General features: G+C 47.5%; 1 protein-coding gene across 1 annotated transcript in view; it reads right to left on the reverse strand.

Moving 5' to 3' along the window:
• TSHZ3 (teashirt zinc finger homeobox 3) overlaps positions 1 to 14,110 on the reverse strand; it is a 70,600-nt gene extending 56,490 nt beyond the window's left edge. Inside the window, exon 1 of the mRNA XM_080829239.1 lies at positions 14,069 to 14,110. Within this exon, the coding sequence (XP_080685365.1) occupies positions 14,069 to 14,108 (40 nt within the window). The 5' untranslated portion in view covers positions 14,109 to 14,110. The remainder of the gene's footprint in view (positions 1 to 14,068) is intronic.
• Between the last annotated feature and the right edge of the window lie 233 nt (positions 14,111 to 14,343).

Genomic DNA, 14,343 nt, shown 5'->3' on the forward strand with positions numbered 1-14,343 from the left:
TCAGGGAGGCACCCAAACCCGGGCCAGGCCTTCCCCGGTCAACACTGGCCTCCCGGCCCCACGGTCCCTTGCGGGTTTCGAAGAGACACGGCCCAAGAAAATGTCAACCTTCAAGTACAACTGCTAGGAAATCAGGAAACTCCGAGTGTGACTGGAGAACTCAGAAGGCCATGAAGGGACACTGGCTCGAGGACCCAGGTAGCAAGCAGAAGTCAAAGTCATCTGTTCCCTGGAGGTCAAGTTCTGAATAGCAACGCTTCCTCCAGCCACCTGAACAGGTGAGACCACTGCAGGGGCTCCGGGAAATCTGGCAGGTGCTTTTTCTTATCTGGGTATCTCTCTCTCTCTCTCTCTCTCACACACACACACACCCCAAAAGGCCAGTGTCATGTCACCCCTAGGGGGCTCCCAGTGCACTACGGAAGAAAGAGGACGTCACACCCCGGGGTGCAGCCCCGGGGACTCCCTTGGGATGCCCCACAAAAAATCCGCAGGGCTGTCGCATGCGGGGAGCGGAGGGATGGAGTTCCCCGTGTTCCCATCGGGTGCACCCTGAATGCGGCGTCCCAACTAAAAAAGCGTCGCTTTCTTCCTTCTCATGAATTCTAATATTCGAGCCTTTTTTCCTCCTGCTAATTTTAGTAGTCCTGCTATTCTTTGGGAGGAGAATGGTGTGAAAAATCAAGCATAGTATCCAAAAATAAAAGAGTAGATCTGTTTCAGGGCTTGCGGCATATTTAACTGAAAAGCGACTCCAGATATGCCACTTTCTATCTAGTCTTTAATACGTTTTCCAATTTCTCCAGGATATTTTAGCTTCAGAAAAGGCAAGGATGACTTCCTCATCTATGAATATTTTTGAGACTGAAATGGGCACCCAAAATTATTTCCAGACTGTAACTAGGAGGGTCTCCTCAGAACGGGATGCCAGGTTATCACTGGGGACGGAAGTCACCGATGAGCTTTGTGGGGCCAGCCCAAGGCGGATTACAAACTCTCCTTCCGGATCTCAGAGCATGTGCTCTTTGGAGCGTGTTCCCAGGCAGGTGAGCTGCTCCAGAGCTCTCTCCACGCAGCCTGTAGGTAGACCGTGTGGCATGCTTGCCAAGCCTTCTCCCTTCTTAAAAAAAAAAAAAAAAAAAAATTCTTGTCTTATCTAAGAAATTCAGTTCCAACCCAGCAGAACTGGGGAAGGACATGTGGTCCAGGTCAGCAGGGCCCCTCCAGTCTGAGGCTCTCCTCAAGAGCCTAGCATGACAGCCGGGGGTAGCCCAGAGGACAGAAGCAGGGATGTCACCTGAAGACCCCAGCCCATGCCTCCTCCAGCCAGGAAGCCGGACCTCCGTGACAGAAAGTTAGAACTCTGTGTCAAGCCCTTCATGCAAACAATAAATATGACTTCTGCTCATAATCGGACTTTTTTCCAGCATCGTCTTTGAATGTTGAACCTTTTTCAATTAATTAAAAACTATGCACTGCCGAGTGCATATTTTATCTGCTCTCAGCTGCTTAAGTGTCTAGAAAAGACCAGGCAGTTTTTCTTTCTTTCTTTCTTTCTCTCTCTCTTTTTTTTCCAGGCAACCCAGAGCAAGTACTTGCAAGGGTCATATCTTTTTAATTATCTTTTCTCTCTTTGATTAATTATTCCGTCTGACAATAGCGTGTTTCTAATGCTATTCACCTGCCTTTGATGATTGACAACTTTTCTGTCTGATTCAGAGCAAACAGCTGCTGCCACAATCTCCTAGCAACCCGGGTGTGATGGATGAACCCCCAAGATGGATGGCTGCAATAAATCATGTCTCCAGCCATAAAACTGAGAAAAGGGGATAAGAAGGAAAGCGAACAAAAAACAAAACAAGGTTTCTTCCCATGAGTGCACTCCGTTCCTTACCAATTATACCTGAAATGGACTTTGCACCCATTAATAGCAAAGTTTTTCTAATCGGTAAAAATGGGAGGATGCCGTTTGTATCAAAGGTGTGTTTACAATTGTTCCTGCAAATGGGCACTTGTACTCCCAATTTCCTCCAACAGCGGCCAAGTGCAAGGGCAGAGGATCAAAGTTTTCCTTTCTTCCATGAAGTCTCAGTGAGAAACAGTATCATCTTTTTACAGTCAGACGCAAGTCCAGGCACCAACCAAGGATATAAATCTGATTCTACCCAATTTTTGGCACCAGCTGGGCAACACCTAAAAGTGAATCCTAAGTGATCCTCTTGTGCAAGACGCGGGGAGGCTGATAAAGTTATTTCAAAATAAACATACGCGCGCACGCGCGCACACACACACACTCACACACACACAAAGTTGCCTGGGCTCGATGAGTGAACAAGCCACCTTTCCGCGTCTCTCCTGTTCGTGGTAGATGCAGGCTTTCTACGTGTCAGGAAAAAGTTTGTCCCAGAAGCAGCAAGAGATGCAAGATAGGAACATCCAAGCCCTTCTGCCAATTCCAGATTCTCATTTTTTTAGATAAAAAACGACCGCAGCCTAACTTTCTGTCCCATCAATTTTTTAAATTAATGTCCACACTCTAAGCCATACAAGGAGCCCTAAATTTAATTAGCAGACCCAAATAAAGTCACATATTTAATAGAATGCCTGCCAATTAAATTTGCACTATCGGGGCTCTCCTGGTGGAGGAGACCGGAGCAGGAAGGCCAGCGGCTTCTTCTCCTTTCTCCACCGGGAAAGCAGGCAGCCGAGGCCTCCGCAGTAGAACAGGCAGCCAGGCTGGCTCGCGCTGATTCTCCCAGCAGCTGGGGGCTCCATCCGTAAGCCAGCCTGCGTCCCTAACTACTTCCAGTAGGTGGGGGTGTCCCGGAGCCGAGCTCAAGGGTGCAAAAGAAACAGAAGTGATTAGCCAGCCCCGTGGAGGGGCCTGGAAACAGCTGTCCACATCAGTCCTGGTGGGGGTCTGCCGGGGCCTGCGAGGGGGACAGAGTGCAGACACAAAAGGGGAGGAGGCCGCTGGGAGCAGGGGCAGGGAGCCACAAAAGATCATTTTTTATCTGAAATATTCCCGAGACATGGAAGTCTGTTTCTTCATCCTCACACTGCTAACCAAGCCAACCAGTCTTTTTTGAATAGTTATATTGTGCTATGCTTTTCAGATACAGATTTTTTTTTAAGCATGTCACAGAGTTTAAAAAATCAGGCAAGGGTCCTGGCTTTGGCAACTATGGTCCTGTTTATATTTTAATGTTTCGTACGTGACTGCCTCTGTTGGGGGAAGTGAGAGGGGGAGAGAGAGAGAGAGAGAGAGAAGTTGCCTGTTGGCTTTAGTGTAAATCACAGATCCTTCATTTTTTTCCCTCGGAAGAATGTCCTTGGAAATTATTCAAAATTAAAATCTCTCCCCTCTTCCTATTTGGGGGGGGGGGGCAGGGGTGTGTGTGTGTCTTCCATATTGTAAATGGGAGGGCTCCTGTCTGGTCAGCAGCAATGAGAACCCAAGGCCAATCGATGGACACACACACACACACACACACAGGCCCCTACCCTGCTCCAGCTCGTCCGACTCTCAAGTTACAGGTTTACACGGCAAGTCTAAATAATATTCAAAATGATAAATGGCACCCTGAGCCCAGCATCCACCATCAATCTTTCCTTAAGGAACATCCATCTTCAATAACGCATGTTTGAATCATGTGAAGCCAGGAGCCCTGAGATTCATTCCTACCCCTCCCAAGCTGGGGTGGCTTGAATGATACCTGTCAGCCCTGGTCGGCTGTGGCTGCTGTGTTCCTCGACTACCAAAGGGAAAAAACAGAAGGAAAAGGAGGAGAGGAATGGCGGGGGGGGGGGGGGGGGAGTCAGAAGAGCGTCAAAGGCTGAACAGTGTGGTTTAGCAGATAATATGAAAGAACATAACCTCTTCCGTGCCTCTGCCAATCTCACGCCCGCCACGCCACACACCCAGACAGCCATCCGCACACGGAGCAGGCTCTCGCCTCTCCTCGCCCCTGCCTCTCCTCCCTCCTCCCTGTCCCTCTCGCCAAATCAGCAGCCTCTCTCTGCAAGCCAACGGTACAGGACTGGGAGGAGGAGAGAGCATCACATGGACTGGGCTTCCCTCCCCTCCCCGTCGTCTGGCTGGGGCCCATATGATAAATGACATATGTCATTCTGTCAGGAGGGAAGGGTGGGTCAGTGATGTATGACTCCGCTGAAAAGGAAATCGACTGTTTGGCATGGTGCAGCTCTTCTCCACCAGGATTTAGTTCCAGAACTCTGAAATGAATTCTCCGACGTTTCAAGTGCATACTTAGGGCAGGCTGATGGGAGGCCTGGGGAAATCGCACTTTATCCTCCCCCTGCCCTTCCAATGGCAAAAAGAAAAAAAAAAAAAAAAAGGAAAGAAAGAAAGAAAAGAAAAGAAAAGAAAAAGGAAAGAAAGAAAAAAAAAAAAAAGGAAAAAAAAAAAAAACCCAGCAAGGTTCTGCCCCAAATACCTGGAAAAGGCCACACGGGTGTCAAAGTCCCTAGCAGTCATACCCTGTGGGTTATTAAAAATGTGACTTGGGAAGGGGGGGGAAGAAAGAAAAAGAAATCCAGTGGAGAGTAAGGTTCGTCCTTTTATTTATTTATTTTTTAATGGCAAAGGGCTGACACAAAAGCAAGATAAAAATTAGCATGTTTGAAGTAATCGTCCCGCAGCTTGACATCTGCATAGTAAATTTTAAAGGAAAAAAATGTGTCAGACAGCCATGAGCCGCTTCACCCTCCCCCCTTTCATTAGCTCACTGCCAGGGTGGCACTGCTGAACCTCATTACGGCAAGAGGATTTATGAAGCTGAACCCAATGGCAAAGAAAAGGCATCTGTCAATAATTGTAGGGAGCTGCACTCACAGCTTTGAAATCTCATTAAGTATGCAGTTATCAGGCATAAAGATCAAAAACATTACTCAACTCCGACAGAATCTTATGGAGGAACATTAATTAGCAACAGGCCTACAGTACAAAAAAAAAAAAAAAAGAAAGAAAAAGAAAAAAAAAAAAAAAAACACAGACTTCCTCTCACACCTGCCCAACCCACAAACCTAAAGCAACACTCCCCCTCCCGCCCGAAAAAAAATAATTCCAGGCATCTGAGACTGATCAAGAACATGAAACAGGAGAGACGCACACAGAAAGAAGAGGGAGGGAAGGGGTGAGCGGCGGCAGGGAGGGAAGGGGGGGGAGGGCGGGGAAATTCGGTTGAGAAAGGCTTGGCTGTGAGAAGAGAAAAGGAAGAAGCTGTCAAATTTGAGAAGGATGTCAGTGCTGGCCCTGATTACAGGGGCCTATGGAGTTCTCAGACCTTTTATCATCCTCGCCATCAAAACCAGCCCAGCTCACCGCAGGAGGGCGGGTGGCGAGGCCTGGCTGCAGCCAGGCGGAGGGCCCAGCCAGGAGGACCCTCTTACCTGGCAGGCAGGATGCCGTGGGCCCAGTGCCCAGGAGGCAAGCCCCGCCAGGCCTTCTGCAGCAGCACCCTGCTCTCCCCTGGCCTGGTCTGTGCCCAGCTGACCAGAGCCATGGCCAGGGCCAGACCCAGCTCTGCGGGCCCAGGGCACAGTCTGGGGACTCACGGCTGTCACTGTCCATCTGACCACCATCTGAAAAACACCCTGATCTTCCTCCAAAGAGACTCTGGCACCCCCTCTCACACATACACTTTCTCTCATTTGATTTCTGTATATGACTGATGCGCGTGCTTAGCGCTTACGACACACTGCAAAATAAAATACAAGTGTGGAGGATTCCCATCCTGACTGTAAAGCCAACCCTGGGTCATGAGGCTTCATGACCTTTGCAGCACACGGGACAGGGTGCAGTTGGGGACAGAAGTCAAACCGACTCCAGGATAGCCACAGAGGGAAGAAAAAAAAAAATCAAATGACATGCTTCTTCAGCCACCACATTCCCCACCTCCTGCAAGCTACCCTGGCAAGAATAATTGACACATGTTTGGAAACCTCCCACGAGGATTATGTGCACGGGGTCTCAGGCAAAGTTCTTTCCCCTCCTATGCTGGCCTGCATCCAGGGTAGGCGCACCAAGGCTTGGGGACAGTTCTCAAATACTGCCTCGGTTCTGTCCAATGGGCAACTGCAGCCAAACTCCTTGGCACACGGTGCCACAGTCAGGCATGGCCCCCAAGGTCCCCTGTGAAAGGTGGAGAGTAATAACAGTAGTAGCAAGAAAGCCTTTATTCTGTACGAATGTCCCTGCACTTACAGCAAGGTGGCCTTCTCTGTTACCCATGAGCACACGTTCGAACGTGCTCTCGCGCGCCCGCTCTAACACACACGCGCGCGCGTGCACACACAAGCATACACGGCACTTCCCATAATCCCACACCATGAGAAAACCTTCAGAACAACACCTCTTTTGATCTGAAACCCCTGCTATCACTCTTCTCGGAGCATCTCTTCCCCTCCTAGGCCACCCTCCTCTTACCTCGTTCCATGGCCGTTTCCGGAGCGCTTACCTCTCTCCTCTACAGAAGAGAATGGTCACCTTTTCTAATTAGCCACATCTTTAAGGAAAAGGGCATTAAGATTCCTAGGCAACCAGCTTGGAGATCTCTCCAAGACAAGGCCCATCCCTTCCAATAAATGACTCTCCTTTGGAATATCAATGAACACGGCTCCGATAAATGGTCACCTATGACCAAAACGAGTTAAGAGCACTTGTCTATAAAGCAGACTTGACGAGAAGGAATTTTAGTAGTAGTGTTACAATAAGGTGTTTATATTTTTTATGTGCGTACCATATTACCTTTATTATGTGTAACATCAAAGTGATTATAGCAATTACATCTAACAGAATTAATTACAGAACTTCCCGTCATTCCAGGATACATAATGCATTAGAGGTAAGCCAAAGAAAGAAAGCATCTTGACTGTACTAACTATTGTTGGTATGTATTTCCCCCAGCAGCAAACGCAAAAGCAACGGCAGCTCGCAGGAAGAACAGGGTAATGGAAACTGAGAGGTTTAATAGGAAATGAGGTATATTTTCTTTAAGTTAAGTAACACCTTTGCCTAATAATATGTTGGTGCTATTGGACATATAAAATCAATTTCATTTTTTTAAGTGTAAATCTTTAAAAGGCGCTAGTTAATCCACCCAACCAATGTTACTACATAAAGGAGAAAGCACATGGGTGAAAGACTTACAAGTCTTTACGTATGCAAAATAAATTCACTCAAGGCTTCATTAATATTAATTTAAATTCAAAACCCATTTACATTAAATTGTTCATTAAAAATTGCCTATTTTATGCAACATGCATTTCTCAAAGAACTCAGAGGAAACTGAATACATAGGACTAGATTTAATGATGGGAATGGAAAAATCAAAAGTAAATGAATTTGAGTCATTTCACGTATATTCCCAAACAGTGCTTTGCCCTCCATTAAGGACGGGTTCCAGTTTGGGGAACAAACAAGCACTCAGAGTATTTTGCTTTCTGTCACTACAGACTTGTGGCCACGACCTTCTGGTCTACCAAAGACTAAGAAGAAAACAAGAAGCCCTGGTGGGATGAAGAGGGCAGCCAATCCAAACCTGGACTTGGGAAGGGGCCAGGTACCACCTTCAGAATCCCAGCTGAATTCAAAAAGCATTGAGAGTTAGGCTTGCTTTTCAAAAAAAATGGACATTAGCTAGCATTTGCCAGTGTCCCTCTTGGTTGAGAATGAATAGTTTCCCTCTCCCCTGAACTCCGCCCCCTGCGATATTTTCTTCCCAAAGCGAGGGGACCAAGAATATGATGACAAGGAGTTGGTAAGTTCCTGGCTTTGGCGCCCTCCCCCTGAAGACAATCTGAACTTACACTGTTTCCCCAACAGCTGTTCTGGATGAAGAAAACACAGTCATAATTAATAACATGTGTCCTGACAGTATGAATTAATAATTTATCATTAAGCCCAAACAAATTGAAATTATTCTTCAAGAGCCACACCTTTGCACATCTGAGAAAACAAGGTAAGAAGATGCTGGAAAAAGTCCAGGTAACGTGACCTTTAGAGAAATGCCTCCCCCCCCAATACATCTCTTGGGCCACTCTTGTTGAAATATTAAAATAATTTACAGAATTGAAAGTAATTAAACCCAAGAATCTAAGTGCTGATCAAATCAAGTGTATGTGCTCGAAATGTCTTCTTTTTTAAATGGGGCTTATAAAATATTCAATATTTGGTCAAGGACACTATGTAATCTTTCTAATAAAGATTCCTAAACCTAGAGTATGACAGTTGTTCATGCAAGTGGTCGTAAGCAGATTAGGCTCTATTACTGTCTCTTCCTTTTTTTTTTTTAATTTCCAAAAATGCATAGCATTATTCTGGTTACAAACAGTAAACTGAATTTTCACATCCACATCTAATATAATTGTTTACCAATGTTGAAAAATTAGAGAGAGCTACCAAGTCTATGTATCCGTTCCTTGCAATTCAAATAAAAAAAATAAAAAAGATAAAAAACTAGAAGAAAAAAAAATATTCATAGCCATTGTTTAGTAGGATTTAAAAATTAATTTAATGACTAACTGCAAATACTGGAAACTAGAATTAATCTGTCTGGATTTTTTTTAAGGCTTATAGACATTTAAATGCATGTATCGGGACACTTTATCAACCTAACATAAAATTGTCATCTTATCTTATTATATGACTATTTTATGCATGTGTCAAAGAATTTAAAAATGACTGCCTGTCTATTGAGTCTAATTACAACTGCACATTATCTGTCTAGATGTACCAGTCCATATCATTGTTACCAAATACAATATATTGTATTCACCTTTCATTTTTAACTTCAGACAGAGAAACCACAATTTGGAGCATAACTAAAATACACACACACACACACACACACACACATACACGCATACACATGCCGCCGTGAACACCTGAGAGGGTCCGGGGTAAGTGATGGCACTGCTCTGGGCTGCCGTTTCTCTCCATGGGCTGTGGGAAAATGCTACAGGAGTGTTACAAGACAGCTTCTTTGAAAGAAAGGCCCATCGACCTAACTGGGCTGCACACCAACACAGAAGGTGGGGGGGTGGGGAACACACACCCTACTTCTTTTTTATTTTTCTTTTCTCTCTTCCTTCTTTTATTTATTTATTTATTTATTTATTTTTTACTGCTGGACCAAAGCTATTTTTATAGTTTGTCCAGTGATAGGCAGGAATAAGAATGGGTCGGCAGAAAAGCCTCGCAATCTGCACTCAGAATAACTGTGACCTGCTCATGTCCCTGGATGAACATGGCTGTTGTACACCAGGACAGGGACTCTGCTCCCGTCCCTCCTGCTCCCCTGCCTGTGACCGCAGCCCTCGCCCCAGTCTGGCTCTGTCACCACCAGGGTGGAAGGGGAAGCCCCCGGCCCCAAAACAGTGCAGGAACTTTGCCCTCAAGAAGGTGATCCTTCTCCTTCCAGAAACCTCAGGAGTGGAGGTGGGGGGGGGGGTGCGGGGAAGGGCTTTGATTCTGGGACCTCACCTGGGCTTTTCCCGGGCATCCCCATGGCCCTGAGCAGTCACCTTTCGTTCTAATCGCTTTACAAAACAATCTTTGGTAAAAAGGGGGAAAAGGCAGGCGTGTGAGACAATTTGGGGAAGAGCTGCTGGTACGCAAGTTATTGACTATCGCTCGCTCATGAGCGCGCTCAAGGCAACGCCGAGAACAAAATGACAACATCCACCGCTCACAATCAACTGTGGCCCTGGAGAGCACTGAAGCCCTAACTGACAGTTGTCAAGATAATGGGGGGCACAGCAGCTGATTCTGGAAGATTCCCTCCCCTAGGTGGATGTCCAGGGGGATAGTCTTGCCTCCCACCCTCTTTGTTTTTCTCCTTCCTCTTCTTGATTTTCCTTTTTAAAAGGTGCATTGTTCCTCCCATGTTGTAGAAAAATCGGTGGGGGTGGGGAGGGGATGGGTCACAGAGCAGCCTAAACCAGTCATCTTGTCACCTTGCTACAGGGCAGAATACCTGTCCGAAGGAGAAATGTGTGGCAAGCTTGAGAGCAAATACATTCCCAGGGCTAACGCCGAAATGCCTTCCTGAAGGCTCCACGTGCCTCCGACAGAGAAGAGGAGCTGCCCCGTGTGTGGACGAGCCTTACCAAGGCCTGGACGGCCAGACAGGGACAGCACCATGCCCCTACCTTTAAGGCAAGCCCACACCCACAGGTGCTGTGAACCACCCTCTGCCTTACCGCTGCAAGCCCACCCTGCCCCCAGGGCCCCACGGTGATCTGGAACACCAACAGAACCTAAGGGGTTCCAAACACTTCTACAAAAATCAAAATGCTTAAAGGATTCCCTCTAGACGTGACCACCCAAGAACTCCTTGGAAGAGCACTCTCTTTCAGCGACTAAGACTCAAAAGGTCAATGGCAAGTTGTTGTTCATCGAGGACTTTTTTTTTGGCAAGTTGAGGCAATTTTTTTTTAAAGATTTTAAAGTCCCCCTTCCCCAGAAAATGGATATGAATGGATAAAATGTTATCTGCTATGAGATACTGCTTTCGTTTTTTTTGTTTCTTGTTTTTTTTTTTTTTTTCTGGTATCTTCAAAGAATACTTGTTCTAAAAAAAAAAATCACGCCCAGGTAAGAGTCTCATTTCTAGCAAGGGACAATGGTCATTTCGCCTGAAGGACACGGGCCTCTCCAATCCTCCTCCTCTGAGGCAAAAACATCTGGCCAGCAAAAAATGTATGGCCCTTTGGAATGACACGCCTGGAGAAAGGACACTCCTGCCCAGGTTTCTCTTCGGCAGGTGAAGAAACGTCTCTCTCCCTTTGAGAACAGACAGGAAGCCATGCATAATTTCTATCAAAAAAAAAAAAAAAAGAAGAAGAAGAAGAAGAAGAAAGGAAGGAAGGAAGGAAGGAAATCCTAAAGTACAGAAATACATGTTTTCAGGGATTCTTGGAGGCTGCTCTGGCCTTCTGGAAAGCAATGTTACATTTGGCCTAGATATGAAAACTGTATGCACCTGTGTGCTAGGTCTGCACGCTCTTCCCAGCTCTCAGCCCTTTGTGGTTGTTATTCTACCCCAGACCATTAAAAGGGCCCTAATTCCTATGACATGATTATCCAGGTACCAAAGCCCATTTGTCACCTGCAGCAGAAAATTGAGTTAATGCACAACTAAAGGCAGCCAGGACTGTGTAATATCAACTTGATTACATCAAACTAGCTGCAAACCTAATTCTGCTGGATGACACTGCGTCGAGCTTGTCATCTCCAATCATTAAAGCTGTCAGGAATCCATCAGGTTTACAGCTAATTAGGTGAACACTAATGAAGCTGGCAAAACAACTTTTCTTTTTTTATGGCTGAGCGGACCTTTCAGTTTGGAGGGGAAAAAAAAATTCTCGAGTATTCTCAAGGTTGCTGGGGACTGGATTTCCAGTTACCAATCAGCAGACATCTTTCTTTTTCCCACTCTCTATCAGTGCAAAGCAATCAATTTGTCATCACTCCCAGGATGCCACAAAAGCAGGCATGAACCTTATAACTTGCAGCTGTGAGAACTAAAAACAGGAGGGGAAAAAAAAATGAGAAGTTTCTCCTGTACCCAAACCAACCAACAAACAAAAACCTCAGGCAGTTCACTTATTGGCCTGCGCATACTTAGCGATGGCCTAAATGTGGACCGTTTTTTTTTTTCTTTTGGTTTTTTTGTTTTGTTTTGTTTTTTTTTTCATCCCTCCCCTCTTCTTAAATAAGTAGCCCTTCAGACATTCTCCACCCCCTCCTCACGCGTCCATTAGGCAGAGGCATTCTGATAAAGTAAATCCAAAACCAGGGTATGGGAAAGAAAGAAAGCACTCAGGCTGCCAACTTCTGATTGACCATTAAGCTATTGATGAATGTGCCTGTCAGGAGAGAGACAATTAAATCAAATATGAAACAAAGTCGTTTTGACGGGTCATTTTGATAGAGCAAAACCATTCTTCCATCTCCTATTAGCCAGGCAGTCAAGTTTTTATATAATGAATATTTCTTAACTGACCTGCGATTTCCTGGCTGGTTTTTTTAAAAGGTGCAAAAAGGTTAGGAAACAGGTTGCTTTAAAAAAATAAATAAATAAAGTCAACAGTACATTTCCTCCTTCGCTAACATTTTTAGCAGAAAGTTATCCTAGAAGAGTCTCAGATTGGCAAGGTGGAGGAGAAAAGATGAAGCAACCGTAGAGAGTTCTAAACTAACTGTAAAGATGTAATCACATATGGTTCATTTGATTGAGGCACACAGATACCTTAAAATGTGCATCCAAAAGGGAAAGAAAAAATGAAAAGACTGGAAGAAGCCCAAGACACTCCTACTGCCCAACTTTGTGAAGGAGTCCTCCAAACTTTTAGAGTTTATTTTGGGTAGATAAGCTCATTGCTTGAGCTGGGAATTTAAAGAAGGTGGAATGGGCAAGAAGCATCAGCCAGGAGGTGACCTGAGTGCCAGCACCCTCCCTAGAACCACCGCGGGGATTTTCAAACTTCCTAAATTTGGGCAACACTGAGACAGAGAGCAAAACCTGCAATTATATGTCCCCGAACCACGTCTGTTTTCTTCGAGGATTTTCTTAAGATTCGAACAAGAAAGTACATTTTCTGGGAGAAGAAAGAGCGTTCCCTCTGCGTGACCCTGTGTAAGGAGACTCCAGTTCAGAGTGCAGCCAATGTGTGAGCTCCACGGCCAATGTCGGCTCACATGATGGCAATGACCATCACCATCACCCCCACAGCTGCCACAGGCACTCGGGGGCAGCATGGGCACAACGTCTTCATCCAAGAAGGGAGCCAGGCAATGCCCTGACCCTGCCCTCTGCTCTCCCTTCTTCCACCAAAAGAGAAGAACAGAAAAGACAAGACATGAACCACCACTGAACCCTCCTGTTCAGGCTTCAGGCAGCATCTGAACCTCTGTGCCTCTGAGTGTTACTCATATCAAAATACATCCCGTCCATATGTGGTCCTCTCAGCAATCCGTCCCAAATCCCCGAAGTTGCACTGACAGGGCCCTAGTGACGTCACAGAGCTTGGCCTCACCATTGCGAGTGATTTATTGATGTTTATTGGGAATGAATAGATCAAAGGCAGCAGCATGACGGGCGATCAATCAGTCATCAAATCAAGGGTGGCAAAGGGCCAGAAACCCTTCTTCCAGGCAACATGCCCCCAACTGACATTATTGCAAAATAATGTTATGTGTGTGGGTTTTGTTTTGTTTTCAATGATGCTTTTTCCAGAAAAGAGAAAAAAAAAAAATCGGCTCAGTCTTAACAGGAGCTGACACTCCTGGCAAAAAAAAAAAAAAAAAAAAAAGAGGGGGGGTGAAAGTACAGAGACACGTCCCAGAACTAAGTGCTACGAGAAGATGCGGGTGGGAGAAGCAGTGGTGGAAGGAGGGGTGGGGGTAAGGGAAAACAAACACGGATACAGAGAACGCCAGCATCTAACACTGCCTTGACAGTCATCTGACAATACCCAGACCCTGTGCGCTCTGGCTTCCACCGCTTGCCCGCGTTGGGCCCAATAAATGAAGAATCAATCGGATTAGTAGTAAGGTGGCCGAAGGGACCCGCTCGCTCACTCGCTGGCTCTCTTTCGCTCGGCAGACACCGGGCTGTCCCCCGCCGGCCGGCCGCGGGAGGACGCGGAAGGTGTCCCGGGGAACTCAGGTGACCCCGCCCGCCCCCCACAGAAAGAGACCGAAGAGGGCTCCTTCCCATCCCTTCCGCAGCCGGAGAGCTGAAGGGGCAGGGACCCAGCCCGGTTCCGTTGGCCCCGAGCGCGCGCGGCTCCCGAAGTGGATGCGAGCCCGAGCAGGGCTAGCGCGGCGGGGCGTCCGGGGGGCGCCCGGGACGCGAGGCGGGCGCACGCACCCAGAGAGCAGAGCAGAGAGCGAGCCTGGCGCCCCGGAGTTACTCTGCGCGGGCAGAGGGAGAGGGGCGAGGAGTGGGGCGAAGAGTGGGGTCGCCGCCGGCCGGAGGCGCACCGCGGCGAGAGGAAGAGGAGGAGGAGAAGAGGAGGAGGAAGGGGAAGCGGCTCGTACCTGCTGCGCGCCGGGGCGCCTGCTGCTTCCTCCTCGGCATGATGCTCCTCCGGCGACTGCCACTGCCGCCGCCGCCGCCGCCGCTGCCGGGCTGAGGAGAGGGAGGGAGGGGCGGCGGGCCCGCGGGGGGGCGAGGCGGGCCGGCTCTCAGCCTCCCCCCCGGAGAGCGGCCGCCCGCAGGATGCTGCTGCGCCCCGGCTCTCCGCGTCCCCCCCTCTCCGCGCTCCGCCGCGATCCCCGAACGTGCGGAGGGAAGAAGGAGGGCGGGCGAGGGA

The sequence above is a fragment of the Martes martes genome, assembly GCF_963455335.1.
Source record: "Martes martes genome assembly, chromosome: 17".
Lineage (NCBI taxonomy): Eukaryota > Metazoa > Chordata > Mammalia > Carnivora > Mustelidae > Martes > Martes martes.